The 19,674-nt window shown below is 46.6% G+C and overlaps 1 protein-coding gene across 1 annotated transcript; it reads right to left on the bottom strand.

Annotated features, from left to right (window-relative positions):
- Positions 1-1,691: 1,691 nt before the first annotated feature.
- Positions 1,692-3,462, bottom strand: LOC125552756 (embryonic protein DC-8-like). The gene is made up of 2 exons (XM_048716426.1): positions 3,057-3,462; positions 1,692-2,960 (listed from the first exon to the last, which is right to left on the bottom strand). Exons 1-2 carry the CDS (start codon positions 3,376-3,378, stop codon positions 1,849-1,851), a joined length of 1,434 nt encoding a protein of 477 aa, XP_048572383.1. The 5' UTR covers positions 3,379-3,462; the 3' UTR covers positions 1,692-1,848.
- Between the last annotated feature and the right edge of the window lie 16,212 nt (positions 3,463-19,674).

Below are 19,674 nucleotides of genomic sequence, written 5' to 3'. Positions count from 1 at the left end.
ACATTTCGTCAAATCGTGCCTACAAACTACCACTTGACAAATTTATGCCAAAAACCACCACTTTTTGACTAATTTTTCCTCAAAAACACTAGTAATTGCGTGACCGAAATTAAACATAATTATGACAGGGTTGGCCCACATGTAGGCGATGACATGGCACAGTAGTCAACTCCGTTAGATTGACCGTTACGTTGACCATTATGACATGTGGGGCCCGTATGTCAGTGTTGGTAAAATTTCTCAAGTTTCTAATGAACATACTAATTACATTTTTTTCTGAGAAACACATACTAAATGCAACTAGTTAGGCTAATCTAACCACGCGGGCCCTGTGAACAGTGGCCCATCTAATCCTAACAAACCACTAACCCATTCCTAACCTACCCACTAACCCATCACCTAACCAATTCTTACCGCTCGCGCCGCTCTGCCCAGGCCGTTGGTGGATACGCCGCCGGAATACTGACGGCCGGGACGCGCTGTGGGGAGGCCCAGGCCGCCGCCCGGTGTCTCGCCGCACCTGCAGGTCGCGCCATGGGGAGGCCCAGGCCGCCTCCCTATGGCTCGCCTCTCCAGATGCGGCCGCACAATAGCTTTCCTCCTTGCGCCGATGAGGCCACCGGCCGTCCCCCGTCCATTCTTCATGTCCAGAAGATCCGCCACCTCGCGCCGGTCATCTCCACGGAAGAACTCGTCCGCGGTTGTACTGCACCAACCGAATGAAGCCGTCTTCCTCGCCGGCACCCGAAGACCAAAATAGTCGATTCGTCCTCCTCGACCTCGAAGCCGACGCCATATGATACGTTATGAGCTTCTCCATCTTTTCCCTCTGCTCTAGCTGTCGCGTTGGTTCCGTAGTCATCGTTCCACGAGCTCCGAGCTCTGGCCGCCGCCATGACCGACGAGGCAACGAGCTCCATGCTCCAGAGTTCCTCTGCTCGAACCCGTTGCATACGTGCGCTCATTGCGTTCCCAAAAACTAGTAATGCCGCTTAGTTTGCTTGCCAGCCAGCCACGACCCCACACCCGTGCATAGCCGAGCTCTGCCGCCGTCACCCGTGCACAGCCGAGCTCCGCCGCCGTTTGAGCTTGCCACTGCCGCTACAGGCCGCCCAAGCACCAGCCGCTGTCACCTTTAGACACGGCGCACCGCGCGCTCTCGAACGAGCCTAGCCGCGCGAGCAGCCATCACCGGAAACGGCCGGACGAGCTCCAACACAAGGTGTTTGTTAAAATACAAGAGAGATAAGGAAGAAGAGGGTTGACGTGTGGGCCCCATTTGTAATAACGGTCACCCTGGGTTATTCATTTAGAAAAGGCGAATTGGGCACTTTCCCGATAAGGCAATTTTTAGTCAAATATTAGTCAAACAGTGATAGTTTTCGGCACAAAATTGTAAAATGGTGCATAATTGGTTTGCTACCAATATTTGGCTTGCCAAATGTTGACGCTGCCAACTATTAGTAATACCAAGACTTGCCAACTATTGGCAACTTTATGTGAGAGAGGCAAAACAACTCCTAGTCAACCAATTAGTTGACTATATTTGGCACAATGCCAGACATTGGCATGCCAATTTTTGGCAGCAAACCAATTATGCTCGTAGACACGCTTCAACGAAATGTGGTAATTTTTTTGTAATACTCAAAATTCAGAAGGATCAAATTTGTAAAAAGATTCAGGACAACAAATTTTTCAAAAGGAACTTGTTTGATCGTGGAGGGTTCTCTACAGATGGTCACATTATTGTACAAGAGGAACAGCACAAGGAAAAAAAGACTAGCTCGAACACTGAAAACATTCATGGAAGAAGAACTGTGGCAAGAAATGCAGAGGGGTGGTGCTCATTCACAGCTCGTCGTCCTTGCGGTGCTTCTTGCCCTTGCCGTCGGCTGCCGCGCCGGTGACCTTGTCCTTCACCTCCCCGACCTTCTCCTTCACCTTCTCGTACCCCTGGTTGGCCTTCCCCTTGGCCGCCTCCGCCGTCTCCCAGGCCGTGTCCTTGGCCGCCTCCGCCGTCTCCCACGCGGCGTCCTTAGCCGACGCCGTCTTCTCCAACGTGGCGTCCTTGGCCGCCCCTGCCTTCTCCCCGACAGTGCCCTTGGCCGCCTCGGCGTTCTTCCACGCGGCATCCTTGGCGGCCGCGGCCTTCTCCGCGGCGGTATCCTTCGCTGCCGCTGCCTTCTCCGCGGCCGTCTGCTTGGCCGCGCCGGCTTTCTCCGCAGCGGCGTCCTTCACGTTCGCGGCCTTCTCCGACGCGACGTCGTTGTATTGCTTCAGCTTCTCCTGCGCCTGCCATGTGGCGTCCTTGGCGGACTCCGTCGTCTCCCACGCCGCGTCCTTCGCGGCGCGGGCCTTCTCAGCGGCGGCATCCTTCGCTGCCGCTGCCTTCTCTGCTGCCGTCTGCTTGGCGGCGCCGGCCTTCTCCGCGGCTGCGTCCTTCGCAGCCGCTGCCTTCTCAGCGGCCGTCTGCGTGGCGCCACCGGCTTTCTCCGCGGCGGCGTCCTTGGCTGCCGCTGCCTTCTCCGCGGCCGTCTGCGTGGCGCCGCCGGATTTCTCCGCGGCGGCGTCCTTGGACTGCTTCAGCGTCTCGTACCCCTGGCCAGCCTTTTCCGCAGCCGTGTCCTTGGCGGTGCCGGCCTTCTCGGCGGCCGCGTCCTTGGTTTGCTTCAGAGTCTCGTACCCCTGTCCGGCCTTCTCCTTGGCCGTCTCCTCAACCTTGGCCTTGCCCTGCTTCGACCGCTCGTGCGTCTCGGCGCCAGTCTTGGCGGCCGCCTCCGCGGTCTCCTTGGTCTTGTGCTTGGCCTGCTCCGCCTTCTTAGACGCCTCGCCGGCCGTGCCCTTCACCGTCTCCGCCGCCTTGTCCTTGGCCTGCCCCGCCTTGTTGGCCGCCCCGGTCGCCGCCTGCTCCGCCGCCTCCTTGGCGTCCGAAGCCTTGCCGCTCGCCTGCCTCCCCGTCTCTGCAACACACACAAATCAACGACCGTCATCAGCATCAGTGTCATTCAGGATGAACAGCGTGCCGAGCGCGGCTGCGCGGGAGCACGCATACGTACCGGAGGCGGTGTGCTGGACGGTCTCGCGGGCGGACTTGACGGTGTGCCCGGCCTTGCGGGCGGCCTCCTCCTCGTCGGCGTGGTGCTTGAGCCCCAGCCCCTCGGAGATCTTGTCCAGGCCGAGGCCCTCGGAGATCTTGTCCTTGGCCCACCCCGTCCACGACTCTTCCTCCTTGCCCGGCGCCACCTCCGCGCCGCCCGGCGTCGTCTTCGCCGCGGACGCCGCCTCGGCGGCCTCCCGCGTCGTTTTGGCGGCCGCGGGCGCCGCCAGCGCGAGCAGCACCAGCAGCGCCGCCGCCGCGAGCCTCTTCGACACCGCCATTGATTGGATTGATTGTCCCGAGCTGCTCGTGTTGTGTGCTTTGCGTGCTCTGAATGGAGGATTGCGAGGGAATCAGTAGGAGTGATCGGGTTTGGGTTTTGTGGCGCGGCGCGGGGTTTTATGGGGCGGGAGGGGGCGGACGCGTGGAGGGGTTGGTGCGGGCGAGGCGGGTGGCGCGGCGACGGGTGTCCGGGCAGGGTGTCACGTAGCCCAGACACGTCGTCGTCTTGCTCTAGTCGGCACACACGCGGCCGTCGGAACTCGGGAGGCGATGGCTCTGAATTCGCAACCTGCTTCTAGTCGCTTCGGCGCCTTCTCTTTGTCCAGGTGAACCTCGCGTGTGTGCGGACACGACGGACCGTTGCGAGCTTTTGATTCGCATGATTTCTGGAATAGTAGAAAAGAAATGCGGGATAATACACAATTGTATGTCAACTTACATTTTTATATGATTTGGAAAACACGGGAATTTTGTATGTAATGACATAGGAAAACCTCATGAATTACAGAATGAGGTTTAAGTGGATGAAAATTCTCGCTCAAAATGGGATGCAAAAGCAATCTTTGCTCTTTTTTTTGAGAACAAAGGCAATCTTTCCTAAGTACCCATCCTAATCCTAAAAATCTAACGGCTTTTGTTGAGAAATTAATATGGGTCTAAATCTTCCAAAAACCTTATACAGTTCTTTTGAATGAAAGGAGCACTTGGGGCTTATTTGGTTTGTACGATTCTAAAATATTGTAGCAAGAGAAAAACACAGAAATAAGATAAAAATGCATGAACAAAAAATAAGGATAGAAATATATCGGATTTTTTTTAAGTTTAGACGTTTGGTTAACAGAAATAAATAAGTACACGACTCTTGGGATCAAATTTTCCCAAGACTCTCCGGTGTCTAGTCTCACTTGTTTCATTTTGGACCATGTTCCACTAGTAATTTCGGTGTGCACATCTTTTCCTCGTCCTTCGCTTTTTATATTTGAATTAGGTTGGGCCTAAAACCCGCCCTGTAGGTCAGTCATTGCCTCATATTGGGCCTCGGCCCCTATTCGCCAATCTGCCTAAGGGAGTCCTGAATTAGGGGGTGTTCGGCTGCCGAACTATACCTTCAGCCGGACTCCTCGACTATGAAGATACAAGACTGAAGACTTCGTCCCGTGTCCGGGTGGGACTTTCTTTGGCGTGGAAGGCAAGCTTGACGATGCGGATATTCAAGATCTCCTACCATTGTAACTGACTCTGTGTAATCCTAACCCTATCCGGTGCCTATATAAACCGGAGGGTTGTAGTCCGTAGGCAATCAACTCCATACACAACAATCATACCATAGGCTAGCTTCTAGGATTTAGCCTCCTTGATCTCGTGGTAGATCTACTCTTGTACTACCCATATCATCAATATTAATCAAGCAGGAGTAGGGTATTACCTCCATCGAGAGGGCCCGAACCTGGGTAAAAAACATCGTGTCCCTTGTCTCCTGTTACCATCCGGCTTTGACGCACAGTTCGGGACCCCCTACCCGAGATCCTCCGGTTTTGACACCGACATTGGTGCTTTCATTGAGAGTTCCTCTGTGTCGTCGCCTTTAGGCCCGATGGCTCCTTTGATCATCAACAACGATACGGTCCAGGGTGAGACTTTTCTCCCCGGATAGATCTTCGTCTTCGGCGGCTTCGCTCTGCGGGCCAATCCGCTCGGCCACCTGGAGCAGATCGAAAGCTACGCCCCTGGCCATCAAGTCAGGTTTGGAAGCTTAAACTACACGGCTGACATCCGCGGAGACTTGATCTTCGACGGGCTCGAGCCACGGCCAAGTGCGCCGCACTATCTCGAGGGGCATGATCTAGCTCTGCCCCCGGACAGTGTCCTGGAGGCCGCACACGCATCGGTTCCGACCCCTAACTCGGAGCCCATTGCGCCAATTGAGGATGAGCGGTTGGACGTCACCTCGGGGGCTGCGATCCCGAAAGCGATCGAGCCGAACGCTAGCCCCGCACTCTACACGACCCGTGACTCCGAGGATCCGGACTCCTCCCCGGACTCCGAACCCCCCGCGCCCCTGCCAATCGAATCCGATGGGGCGCCGATAATGGAGTTCACCACCGCAGACATCTTTCAGCATTCGCCTTGTGGCGATATCCTGAACTCTCTCAAGTCTCTCTCATTATCAGGAGAGCCCTGGCCGAACTACGGTCAGCGAGGATGGGATACGGACGATGAAGAAATTCAAAGCCCACCCACCACCCACTTGGTAGCCACTGTCGACAATTTAAGCGACGTGCTCAACTTCGACTCAGGAGACATCGACAGCATGGATGACGATGCAGGAGATGCCGACGAACCAACGCCCATAAGGCATTGGACAGCCACCTCATCTCACGATGTGTACATGGTGGATACCCCTAAAGGAAGCGACAACGAGGAAAAAGGGGATGGGACGGGAGATCGACCCCCCGAAAAGCAATCAAAGCGTCGGCGTAAACGCCGACCCAAGCCCCGCCTCGACAAAAACCCAGCCGTAGAGAAGGACGAGCCGGTAGACGACGAGCAGGCCTTAGAGCAACCGTCCGAACAGGGCAACACGGATAGAGAAACCGAACATCCCTCCCCCGGCGAAAACGGCATTCCGGACGACCTCACGCCGAATAAACCTATGGAGCAGAAGAATCTCCACGAAAGGCTCGTTGCAACTGCACGCAGCCTAAAAAAGCAGAAGCGAAAGCTAAAAACAGCAGAAGACGCACTCCGGATTAGATGGAGCAAAGTAATCAATACCACAGATAAGTACGGCAACAGTCGCCGCACTAAAAGCTATCCGAAAAGAAAGCTACTGCCTGAATTCGACGAAGAGGCCCTAGAGCCCTCGCATTCAAAAAATGAAAAAGCCACACGGTTGGATAGACGACCCCATAAAGCGGCAAGCGGCACCGCACCTAAATCGGCATGCGACCCACTTAAGGATTCGCATCATGGCCCAGTCAGGTCCATTTATGGGCCAAGAAAGCAAGCTCTTGTAAGCAACGCTATGAAGCCATCATCAGAATCCGGCACACCCAAATACAGGGGCGCCGCACACCCCCTATGTTTCACCGATGAGGTCCTGGACTATGAATTCCCAGAGGGATTCAAACCCGTAAACATAGAGGCATATGATGGAACAACAGACCCTGGAGTCTGGATCGAGGATTATATCCTCCACATACACATGGCTAGAGGAGATGATCTCCACGCCATAAAATATCTACCCCTTAAGCTTAAAGGGCCAGCCCGGCATTGGCTTAAAAGCCTTCCCGAAAACACAATTGGAAGCTGGGAAGAGCTCGAGGATGCTTTCCGAGCAAACTTTCAAGGGACCTATGTCCGTCCTCCGGATGCAGACGATCTTAGTCACATAACTCAACAACCCGGAGAATCAGCTCGGCAGTTCTGGAATAGATTCCTCACTAAAAAGAATCAGATAATCGACTGTCCGGACACCGAAGCCTTAGCAGCTTTCAGGCATAACGTCCGAGACGAATGGCTCGCCAAACACCTCGGCCAAGAAAAGCCAAGAATAATGGCCGCACTAACAAGCCTCATGACCCGCTTTTGTGCAGGGGAGGACAGCTGGTTGGCAAGGTGCAGCCCCAGCGAACCAAGTACATCCGAAACTAGGGATGGAAACGGAAAACCGCGACGCAACAAGGACCGTCGCCGGACTAAGGACAAAAGTCCGAAGAGCACGGCAGTCAATGCCGGATTCAAAGGCTCACGACAAAATCAGGAAAAATCGCCCCCTCAGGATAACAGGGACGATCCATCCAACCTAAATAAAATCCTGGACAGGATATGTCAGATACACAGTACTCCCGAGAAGCCTGCTAACCATACCCACAGAGACTGTTGGGTTTTCAAACAATCCGGCAGACTCAATGCCGAACACAAGGGGCTCGACACACCAAGCGAAGACGAGGACGAACCCCAAAAGCAGAGCACCAGGAAACAAAAGAACTTCCCACAAGAAGTAAAAACAGTGAACTCACTTCACATAACAAAACGTGCGGCGCCCGTAAAGGTACGCACCACACGGCCCATCCCCAAAGGGTCCTGCCACTGGTTGTCAAAACCGATCATCTTCGATCAGCTAGATTATTCTAGGAATATCAAGAATGTAGTCTGGACTGCCTTGATACTCGATCCAATAATTGGCGGACTCCAGTTTTCAAATGTCCTTATGGACGGCGGCAGCGGACTAAACCTGATATATCAGGATACAATCCAGCACATGGGGATAAACCCAGCAAGAATCCGCCGCAGCAAAACCTCCTTTCAAGGGGTAACACCAGGTCCGAACACCCATTGTATGGGTTTTCTCTGGCTCGAAGTTATATTCGGCTCTGCCGATAACTTCTGCCGCGAAAAGCTGACCTTCCATATCGTCCCGTTCTCAAGTCGCTATCAAGCACTACTGGGACGCGAAGCTTTCGCCCGCTTTAACGCAATACCGCATTATGCATCTCTCACGCTTAAGATGCCCGGTCCACGAGGCATCATCTCTTTGAAGGGGAAGCACTAAAGTGCGCCTCCCCAAGCGGGGGACTGTGCGGCCGCTTTGACAGCCCCACAGTAAAATGGCCTCACCGGCCAAAAAACTTCGAAATAGGTCATTAAAGACCACGAACGCGGATAGACGAGTTCGGTACAAAATCATCATTAATACAGGCTTAGCGGCCATATACCCCCGCACTAGGGGCTCCATGCATATACAATAAGAGACAATAAATCTCAATTTTATATATTTTACTTTACACTTTGTTTATTTTAAACTTTTGTTCGGCACGACCCGTTTTCAACTCAGTTCCTCTCTTTTACAGATGAACATCGTGCGGCGCCCGTCCAGGATATGGCACAACGGAGACACAGGCGCAGATGTGCAGTAGGGACCCATCCTAAAGGATTCTTTTTAGATTATGACCATGCGTAAACCTTTTTTACTATCTCTTGTTGCTACACATCCCCTGGTTTTTTCTGATAATATAGATGGGCATGTTATTTACTTCTGTAATGAAACTGCTAGAATTGCTAAACCCCGTGATATAGATAAACCTAGACATGTGGTAGGCATGCCTATTATTTCTATTAAAATAGGAGATCATTGTTATCATGGCTTATGTGATATGGGTGCTAGTGCTAGTGCAATACCTATTGACTTATACAAAGAAATTATGCATGACATTGCACCTGTTGAGTTAGAAGAAATTGATATTACTATTAAACTTGCTACTAGAGATACTATTTCACCAATGGGAATTGTTAGAGATGTTGAAGTCTTGTGTGGGAAAACTAAATATCCTGATGATTTTCTTGTTTTTGGTTCCCCACAAGATATCTTTTGTACCATTATATTTGGTAGACCCTTCTTAAATACTGTTAATGCTACCATAGATTGCACAAGGGATGTTGTTACTGTCAGCTTAGATGATATGACTCATGAGTTTAATTTCTCTAAATTTAGTAAACAACACCGTGAAGAAGAATTGCCTAGTAAGGATGAAACTATTGGTCTTACTTCTATTGCCGTACCTCCTAGTGATCCTTTAGAACAATATTTGCTAGACCATGAGAATGATATGTTTATGAATGAAAGAAGGGAAATAGATGAAGTATTTATTTAAACAGGAACCTATTCTGAAACACAATTTGCCTGTTGAAATCCTAGGGGATCCCCCTCCACCTAAGGGTGATCCCGTGTTTGAGCTTAAACCGGTTGCATGATAATCTTAAATATGCTTTATCTTGATGAAAAAAGAAGATATATCCTGTTATTATTAATGCTAAACCTTTCAGAGCATGAAGAAGAAAGATTATGAAAACTCTGAGAAGCACCGTGCTGCTATTGATATACTCTGATGATCTTAAGGGCATTAGTCCCACTCTATGTCAACATAAAATAAATTTGGAAGCAGATGCCAAACCAGTTTGTGATCCTCAACGACGTCTGAATCCTAAAATGAAAGAAGTGGTAAGAAAAGAAATACTAAAGCTTCTGGAGGCAGGTATAATTTATCTCGTTGCTGATAGTCAGTGGGTAAGTCCTGTTCATTGTGTCCTAAGAAGGGAGGTATTACTGTTGTTCCTAATGATAAAGATGAATTGATTCCACAAAGAATTATTGCAGGTTATTGGATGGTAATTGATTTCCGCAAATTAAACAAGGCTACTAAGAAAGATCATTATGTGCGGAAGAGTGGCTCACCCATAGTGGAGTATGGGGGAGCAATCAACTAGTCTTCATCAAGTCAACCCAATCAAGAAAGGTGGTCCAACTTGAGGGAGTCAAGATCGTCTTCATCTAGCTCAAGTGGACCATGTGCAAGGCAAAGGTTTGCCCTTGATAGGTTTTCTATTTTACCGGTCTCATGATGGTAGTTGGGAGACTGGGTTATAGGATCGATTGCCGTACTATCAAGGGGGGCTCTCGATGAGTAGCTTGATCGTATCGTTCGCTGAGAGCTCAAACCATTGCATCCTTGCATCATCTTTCTTGGTTCTTGTTTGGTTCTCTTTGAGAGTCTTAGAGCTTTTGGTCATCTTGATGACAAGCTTGAGTTCATCGAAAACGGAGTTCGCTTGCATACTCTATGATGTTTTCGTTGTTGGAGGTTTTGCCGGTTCTTCTCGGTTGGAGGTTTCACTCCTCTATTTGTCACCATGTGCTTATTGGAGTCAAGCTAGGATGATCAATGAACTACTTTGTACCTTCAATTGGTATCTACTACATCCTTCCAATGTTATCTCGGTAACAAGTATCTTCATATACTTCATGCACACATTTCTTGCATCAACCTTGTGTAGGTTGCATCTTAGCATGTTTTTTATTCTTGTGATGCTTGTTTCCTTTCTCAAAGCATCTCAACGATGATCTCATGTTGCTAGTTGTGATGTCTTTGATAGTTGTGTAGTAGGAATTCATTTGTATACAATAAGACTGTATCTAGCCATGTGCTATGCTTTCAAGCAAATATCTTATTGATATATTTATGATTTCCTTGTGGATATCTTGTTCCTCGTGTTGCAACTATTTCAGGTGTACATCCTTCTTTGTAGATATATATCTTCATGATTTCGTCTACCTAGAATCTTATACACTTGAGAAAAGTTGCATATCTAGTTGATATCCTTTCTTTCACGTCCACCTTGTCTTTCTTATGTTATTTCTTTGGTGGCTCCATGAAAGCTTTTGACCTGAGTGCGTGTCTTATCTCGTTGCATCTTGATGCACTCTTGTGTGGTGAAGATTACTTTCCTCATGCTTATCTTTACGAGGCTTTTGCCATCTTATAGGTATCCCTCGTCTTGATGAGGCTTTCATCTTCTATCTTCACCACAGGTTGTCACAAGCATAGGTTCTTTTTATGCTTATTAGTAAGCTTGTGAACCCATTTGCTAGTTGTGTGTGGGAATGATAGGCCTTGCACCGTGTGCCTCATTCTTTCAAGACTTTATTGATGCTTAATGCTCATCCGTACATTAAGTCTTCTCAAGTGCATTGCCTTGACTCTCACACATCATTTTGGTTGAGCCCATTCTTAAGTTGCCTCTTTCACTTGTTGCTCAACCATGTGTTAGTTGCATGTACTAGGCTTAGTTTCCTATATTCTCACTTGCACTTGGTGTGAGTTTCTATTGATTTTGGGGGAGCTATGATCCTATTTTGTGCACTTTGTATCCAAATACAAAATTCTTGATGTGCACAAATCATGGGGAGCTTCTCTAGTTTCTTTAGAACACTCCTCTGCTCATGTCATAATATCTTTCTTTCTTGTGGCTCGTAGGATCATTGGCCTAGTTGGTTCAATTGGTATCTTTTGATTGCTTGCTTCAATTGGTACCTTTCGATTGCTTGATTGCTTGTGTCTCTCTTTGTTATGTCTTTGTGGCATATCTTTCTTTTGCAATCTTTGGGCCTCAGTATAGTTTGTCTTCCTCCAAGTATTTACCGTTGGATATGTGTAGTGCATTCCACTCTCTTGTTGAGAAATACACAACTTATGGAGGAACTCAATCTATATTGGCCTTCTAAGCTTTTCGCCCATTTTGGCAATCGATGCCAATGGGGGAGAAGTTTCAGAGAGTTTTGTGGAGGTTTCGGAGAGTTTTGTGGAGAAGTCTTTAGAGTTTTCTCGGTTTTGTTCCTAAGCATTTGCATCTCATACGCATGCATTATTGGTTGTTGCATTGCATGGTGATGCATAATTCCTTGTATTAAACTCTCTTGAAAGTAATTGTCATCAATTACCAAAATGGAGGAGATTGAAAGAACATGCGGTGCCCCCATGTTTGGTTTTGGTAATTGATGACAATCTCTATGGACTAATGGTTGCCTTGAGTTATATTTGAAGGTTTTTGTCCATAGGCTTTTCTTGGAGTACATGTGTTGGTTTCAAGGAGAGTTTGTGTCGACCAAGGTGCTATTCAAGGAATTACCTAAAGATTGGTCTTGTGAGAGGTTGATCAAGACTAAGTCAAAGAGTGAATCAAGTTGACCAACCCACAAAGCATAGAAGATGTACCGAGAGGGATCAAGTGATCCCATGGTATGGTAAGCATTGTCAATTATGCTTCGTGTACTAACCCATGGTCTTCGTGAGGGTTCTTTGTGGGGTTAGGTTGTGGTGTGCAAGTTCAAGTGGAGCATCACGAAGAGATCAAATGCTTGAAGCTTGTCGTCCTTTGTGGTGACAATGGACTTGTGAAGATGTGCGGAAGAGTGGCTCACCCATAGTGGAGTATGGGGGAGCAATCAACTAGTCTTCATCAAGTCAACCCAATCAAGAAAGGTGGTCCAACTTGAGGGAGTCAAGATCATCTTCATCTAGCTCAAGTGGACCATGTGCAAGGCAAAGGTTTGCCCTTGATAGGTTTTCTATTTTACCGGTCTCATGATGGTAGTTGGGAGACTGGGTTATAGGATCGATTGCCGTACTATCAAGGGGGGCTCTCGATGAGTAGCTTGATCGTATCGTTCGCTGAGAGCTCAAACCATTGCATCCTTGCATCATCTTTCTTGGTTCTTGTTTGGTTCTCTTTGAGGGTCTTAGAGCTTTTGGTCATCTTGATGACAAGCTTGAGTTCATCGAAAACGGAGTTCGCTTGCATACTCTATGATGTTTTCGTTGTTGGAGGTTTTGCCGGTTCTTCTCGGTTGGAGGTTTCACTCCTCTATTTGTTGGGATACCTCCCCTGCCTCTTCTCGGTTGGAGTTCGTTGTTTTGATGCTACTCGTCGTCTTGTTTCCAACAAGCTTGTGTTTGCTCAATTCGGAGCTCATATGCAGAAGTTATGGCAGTTCTTGTTCTCTTGAGTGTGGTTTTGTCAGGGTCCGCGTTGGAAAGGTTTGGGTGGATTCATCACGTACACGTCTCCTTCTTTTCCCCTCCTTCTTCCTTGGAGCTTCCTCCGTTTTCTTGCCTCCCTTGTGTGGCTGCCATTGTTGGTTGCGGTAGTACTGCTCCCAGGAAAGCGGTAGTACCGTAGGCATCAGCGGTAGTACCGTGTAGTGGCCTGGTAGTACCACAGGTGCCCACGGTAGTACCGCTCCCCTGGAGCCGCACTACCACTGCCCACCAGGCTAGTGCCACCCCTTTGCGGTAGTAGGAGCGGATGTAATTTTTTACATCCGCACCTACCGCGGTAGTACCGCTTTCGCCGTGCGGTAGTACCGCGCTATGCGGTCAGGCAGTAGTACCGCCCCTCGGCATTACTACTGTGTCGGGTTTTTTCTACTTCCGTTTCTTTGCGGAAGTAGGCACAGAAGTTTCCCTTTTCCCTTGGCTGGGACTTTTGCCTCGCGGTAGTACCGCATGGGGGGCGCGGTAGTACCGCGCGTGCGGAAGTTCCGCCCCCAGCTCCTGTGCGTCTGTTTATCGGTTCTGTGCTGGGGTTGCGGCAGTACCGTGGGTCGGTATGGTAGTACCGCACAGCCGTGCGGTAGTACCGCTTGGATTCAAGTAGTAGTACCGCGCGGCCTTGCAGTAGTACCACTGGCCAGGCACGGTAGTACCGCTGGCCGCGGGCTGGTTGGTGGGTAACGGTTGGATTTTTCCCCACCTATAAAAGGGGGTCTTCTTCCCCAATGAACCTTACCCTTTGAGCTCGTGTTCTTCCCCCATTGTTGACCTTCTTCGATCTTGCTAACTCTCAATCCCTCCATGGTTTCTTGCTAGTTTTTGAGGGAAAAGAGAGAGGAGATCTAGATCCACATTACCACCAATCACTTTCTCCTCTATGTGAGGGGAACCCCTTGGATCTAGATCTTGGAGTTCTTGGTGTTCTCCTTCTTGTTCTTCCTCTCATTTTCCTCCCTAGCATTAGTTGCTTCGGTGGGATTTGAGAGTGAAGGACTTGGGCACTCCGTGTGCCCTTGCCATTGCATTTGGTGCATCGGTTTGAGTTCTCCACGGTGATACGTAGAAGTTACAAGTTGAGAAGCTTATTACTCTTGGGTGCTTGGTACCCTTGAGCTTGTTCCTCTTGGGTGCTTGGGCGCCCTAGACGGTTGTTGGTGTTCGGAGCTCAATCATTGTGGTGTAAAGCTCCGGGCAAGCGTCGGGGTCTCCAATTAGGTTGTGGAGATCGCCCCGAGCAATTTGACGGGTTTCGGTGACCGCCCCCAAGGGTTGCCAAAGTGTACGGGTTCGGTGACCGCCCCCAAGGGTTGCCATTTGTACGGGTTCGGTGACCGCCCTCAAGGGTCCCTTAGTGGAATCACGGCATCTTGCATTGTGCGAGAGCGTGAGGAGATTACGGTGGCCCTAGTGGCTTCTTGGGGAGCATTGTGCCTCCACACCGCTCCAAACGGAGATTAGCATCCGCAAGGGTGTGAACTTCGGGATACATCGTCGTCTCCTCATGCCTCGGTTATCTCTTACTCGAGCCCTTTACTTATGCACTTTACTTTGTGATAGCCTTATTGTTTCTTGTCATATATCTTGCTATCACATAGTTGCTTATCTTTCTTAGCATAAGTTGTTGGTGCACATAGGTGAGCCTAGTTGTTTTAGGTTTTGTGCTTGGCAAATTAACTGCTAGGTTTATTCCGCATTTGTTCAAGCCTAAACCGTAATTATTTTAAAACGCCTATTCACCCCCCCTCTAGGCGACATCCACGATCTTTCAAGGATCTTTCCAACACACTGTGCTTGCCAAAGGATAAAATGAAAAAGGGAGAGGTGAAAATCACCATGACACTTGCATAAGGTAGAAGATAATAATAAAAGATAGGCCCTTCGCATAGGGAAGCAGAGGTTGCCATGCGCTTTTATGGTTAGATGCACACAATCTTAATGCGAAAGAGCGTCACTTTATATTGCCCCTTGTGATGTGAACCTTTATTATGCAGTCCGTCGCTTTTATTACTTCCACATCACAAGATCATATAAAGCTTATTTCTCCCACACTAATCTACATATTTAGGGCAATTTTTATTGCTTTGCACCGATGACAACTTACTTGAAGGATCTTACTCAATCCATAGGTAGATATGGTGGACTCTCATGGCAAAACTGGTTTAAGGGTATTTGGAAGCACAAGTAGTATCTCTACTTGGTGTTGAGAATTTGGCTAGCATGAGTGGGAAAGGCAAGATCAACATGTTGGATGATCCATGACAACATACTTTATCTCAGATATAAGAAAACATAACCCATTACGTTGTCTTCCTTGTCCAACATCAACTCTTTAGCATGTCATATTTTGATGAGAGCTCCCAATCATAAAAGATGTCAATAATAGTATATTTATATGTGAAACGTCTCTTTCCTTATTACTTCCTATTAATTTCAACGATGACCAAAGCTATGTCTGCAAACTCCCAACAACTTTTAATCATCACACTCTTTCTATGTGAAGTCATTACTATCAATAAGATCGATATGAACTTTTGTTTCTTCTTATTCTTTTTCTCTTTTCTTTTATTCACCCAAGATCATAGCAAGAAAAGCAAGCCCTTGACTCAACACTAATCTTTATTATATAGCTCACGGACTCGATTACATAGAGAGATCATAAAGCAAAACTTAAAACTAGATCATGCCATAAACTTTATTCTACTAGATCAAAATACTACTAATAGGATCGAACTAAAGAAAACGGTAAAGATAGGAGTTGTGATTGTGATACGATACCGGGGCACCTCCCCCAAGCTTGGCGGTTGCCAAGGGGAGTGCCCATACCCATGTTATTATATCTCCTTGGTTGGTGAAGAAGGTGGAGGTGTTGTTGATGATGCGGGCTTGTCATCCGTCTTCCAAAGCATAGGTTCACCATCATAGAAGGATGATCGAGTCTCCGGAATCCTCGAATCTGCAGCCAAACTCATTCTTTTGAATCTATATTCATACTCACAGTTTTGGTTTTGCAGGTCATAGATTTGGGCTTGGAGGTGCTCGATCTTCTCATGTAGCTTGAAGATGGCCTCCTCGGTGTTCTTGGCATCCGGCTTGTAGTTGTTAGTGAACTCCGCGAGCATCGTGTGGCTAGCGTTGATTCCACGCTCCACCATCCCCTGGCACTTGAAAACTTGTTGCCCCATTGCTTCAAGCCTCGTCTCCACACTTCCGGTTCCCTTTGGTCCCTCAGCATCGCGGATGTGCAGCAACCCATCACGCATCTCAATGGTTTGAGGGTGTCGCAGCACCTCCGCGAGGTAAGGGTTGATGACCTTCTCGAAGAACTTGTCCTTGGAAGCACTTGGGGACATCATGATAATCTAGATATGTCAGAAAAACAGCTCGAAACAAGAACAGAGAATATTTGCGTGATACCGAAGTCAAAACCCCCGGGAGAATATATAATGAATTTTTACCGACCAAAATACATATTGTGCAAGAAAACGGAGTCCGAAAGGCACACGAGGAGCTCACTAGGTAGGGGGGCGCGCCCTCCACCCTCGTGGGGCCCTCGTGTCCTTCCCGGACTGCTACTTAATTTTCTATTTTTCTAAATATTCCAAAACGGAGAAATATTGCCTTAAAAATTGTTTTGGAGTCGGTTTACTTACCGTACCACATATCTATTCCTTTTCGGAGTCTGAAACGTTCTGGAAAGTGTCCCTTATGTATTCCTCCGGGGTTACGGTTTCAATAATATTGGTTTCAACATTTATGGGATTACCTGAGATATAATGTTTGATTCTTTGACCATTTACCACCTTCGGATTTGTGCCTTCGAAGTTGTTGATTTTTATGGCACCGGAACGATAGACCTCCTCGATAACATAGGGTCCTTCCCATTTAGAGAGAAGTTTTCCTGCAAAAAATCTTAAACGAGAGTTGTATAGCAATACATAATCACCTACATTAAACTCACGCCTTTGTATCCTTTTGTCATGCCATCTTTTAACCTTTTCTTTAAACAACTTGGCATTTTCATAAGCTTGGGTTCTCCATTCGTCAAGTGAGCTAATATCAAATAACCTCTTTTCACCGGCAAGTTTGAAATCATAGTTGAGCTCTTTAATAGCCCAATATGCCTTATGTTCTAGTTCGAGAGGTAAGTGACATGCTTTTCCATATACCATTTTATACGGAGACATACCCATATGATTTTTATATGCAGTTCTATAGGCCCATAATGCATCATCAAGTTTCTTGGACCAATTATTTCTAAACCTATTGACAGTCTTTCGCAAAATTAATTTGAGTTCTCTATTACTGAATTCTACTTGACCACTAGACTGTGGGTGATACGGAGATGCAATTCTATGATTGACGTCATATTTAGCAAGCATTTTACGGAAAGCACCATGAATAAAATGTGAACCACCATCAGTCATTAAATATCTAGGGACTCCAAACCTCGGAAAAATAACTTCTTTAAGCATTTTAATAGAAGTGTTATGATCAGCACTACTAGTTGGAATAGCTTCTACCCACTTAGTAACGTAATCAACAGCAACTAAAATATGTGTATATCCATTAGAGGCAGGAAAAGGTCCCATATAATCAAAACCCCAAACATCAAATGGTTCAATAACAAGTGAATAATTCATAGGCATTTCTTGACATCTATTAATATTACCAATTCTTTGAAATTCATCACAAGATAGGACAAACTTACGGGCATCCTTGAAGGGAGTAGGCCAATAGAAACCTGATTGCAATACCTTATGTGCAGTTCTATCTCCCGCGTGGTGTCCTCCATAAGTTTCGGAGTGGCACTTGCGTAGGATCTGTTCCTGTTCATGCTCAGGTACACAACGTCTAATAACACCATCTACTCCTTCTTTATAAAGATGTGGGTCATCCCAAAAGTAATGTCTCAAATCATAGAAGAACTTTTTCTTTTGTTGGTATGTGAAGCTAGGTGGTATAAATTTAGCAACTATGTAATTAGCATAATCAGCATACCAAGGGGTACTACGAGAAGTACTTATGACATTTAATTGTTCATCAGGAAAGCTATCATCAATAGGTAGTGAGTCATCAAGAACATTCTCTAACCTAGATAAGTTGTCTGCAACGGGGTTCTTAGCTCCTTTTCTATCAACAATATGCAAATCAAATTCTTGTAGCAAGAGAACCCATCTAATAAGTCTAGGTTTAGCATCTTTCTTCTCCATAAGATATTTAATAGCATCATGATCAGTGTGGATAGTTACTTTAGAATCAACAATATAAGGTCTGAACTTATCACAAGCAAATACAACTGCTAAAAGTTCTTTTTCAGTAGTAGCATAATTTCTTTGAGCATTGTCTAGAGTCTTACTAGCATAATGGATAACATTTAATTACTTATCAACTCTTTGCCCTAGAACAGCACCTACAGCATAATCACTAGCATCACACATAATTTCAAAGGGTAAATTCCAATCAGGTGGCTGAACAATAGGTGCAGAGACTAATGCTTTCTTAAGTATTTCAAATGCTTCTACACAATCATCATCAAAGACAAATGGTATATCTTTTTGTAATAAATTAGTCAGAGGCCGAGAAATTTTTGAGAAGTCCTTAATGAATCTCCTATAAAATCCAGCGTGACCAAGGAAACTTCTTATACCTTTGATGTCCTTGGGACATGGCATCTTTTCAATAGCATCAACCTTGGATTTATCAACTTCAATACCTCTTTCAGAAACTTTATGCCCCAAGACAATACCTTCATTAACCATAAAGTGGCACTTTTCTCAATTCAAGACAAGATTAGTTTCTTCACATCTCTGCAAAACTCGATCAATATTGCTCAAGCAATCATCAAAAGAAGATCCATAGACGAAAAGTCGTCCATCAAAACCTCACAAATCTTTTCACAAAAGTCAGAGAATATAGCCATCATGCATCTTTGAAAGGTAGCAGGTGCATTACATAAACCAAAAGGCATATGTCTATAAGCAGAAGTACCAAAAGGGCATGTAAAAGTAGTCTTTGATTGATCTTTAGCCGACACAGGTATTTGAGAGAAACCAGAATAACCATCTAGAAAGCAGTAGTGTGTATGTTTGCATAATCTTTCTAGCATTTGATCGATAAAAGGTAAGGGGTAATGATCTTTCTTAGTAGCCTTGTTTAATTTGCGGAAATCAATTACCATCCAATAACCTGCAATAATTCTTTGTGGAATCAATTCATCTTTATCATTAGGAACAACAGTAATACCTCCCTTCTTAGGACACAATGAACAGGACTTACCCACTGACTATCAGCAACGAGATAAATTATACCTGCCTCCAGAAGCTTTAGTATTTCTTTTCTTACCACTTCTTTCATTTTAGGATTCAGACGTCGTTGAGGATCACAAACTGGTTTGGCATCTGCTTCCAAATTTATTTTATGTTGACATAGAGTGGGACTAATGCCCTTAAGATCATCAAGAGTATATCCAATAGCAGCACGGTGCTTCTTCAGAGTTTTCAATAATCTTTCTTCTTCATGCTCTGAAAGGTTAGCATTAATAATAACAGGATATATCTTCTTTTCATCAAGATAAGCATATTTAAGATTATCATGCAACAGTTTAAGCTCAAACACGGGATCACCCTTAGGTGGAGGGGGATCCCCTAGGATTTCAACAGGCAAATTGTGTTTCAGAATAGGTTCCTGTTTAAATAATACTTCATCTATTTCCCTTCTTTCATTCATAAACATATCATTCTCATGGTCTAGCAAATATTGTTCTAAAGGATCACTAGGAGGTACGGCAATAGAAGTAAGACCAATAGTTTCATCCTTACTAGGCAATTCTTCTTCACGGTGTTGTTTACTAAATTTAGAGAAATTAAACTCATGAGTCATATCATCTAAGCTGACAGTAACAACATC

The sequence above is a fragment of the Triticum urartu genome, chromosome 4 (assembly GCF_003073215.2).
Source record: "Triticum urartu cultivar G1812 chromosome 4, Tu2.1, whole genome shotgun sequence".
In the NCBI taxonomy this organism is placed as follows: domain Eukaryota; kingdom Viridiplantae; phylum Streptophyta; class Magnoliopsida; order Poales; family Poaceae; genus Triticum; species Triticum urartu.
This window is presented reverse-complemented; position numbering and strand designations above follow the sequence as displayed.

What these genes read in the sequence shown, in the direction of transcription:
- LOC125552756 (XM_048716426.1), bottom strand. Translation starts at nt 3,378, where the DNA reads ATGGCGGTGTCGAAGAGGCTCGCGGCGGCGGCGCTGCTGGTGCTGCTC. An exon ending in CGTCCAGCACACCGCCTCCG is followed by an intron (nt 2,961 to 3,056) that starts GTACGTATGCGT and finishes TGTGTGTTGCAG; the next exon opens with AGACGGGGAGGCAGGCGAGC.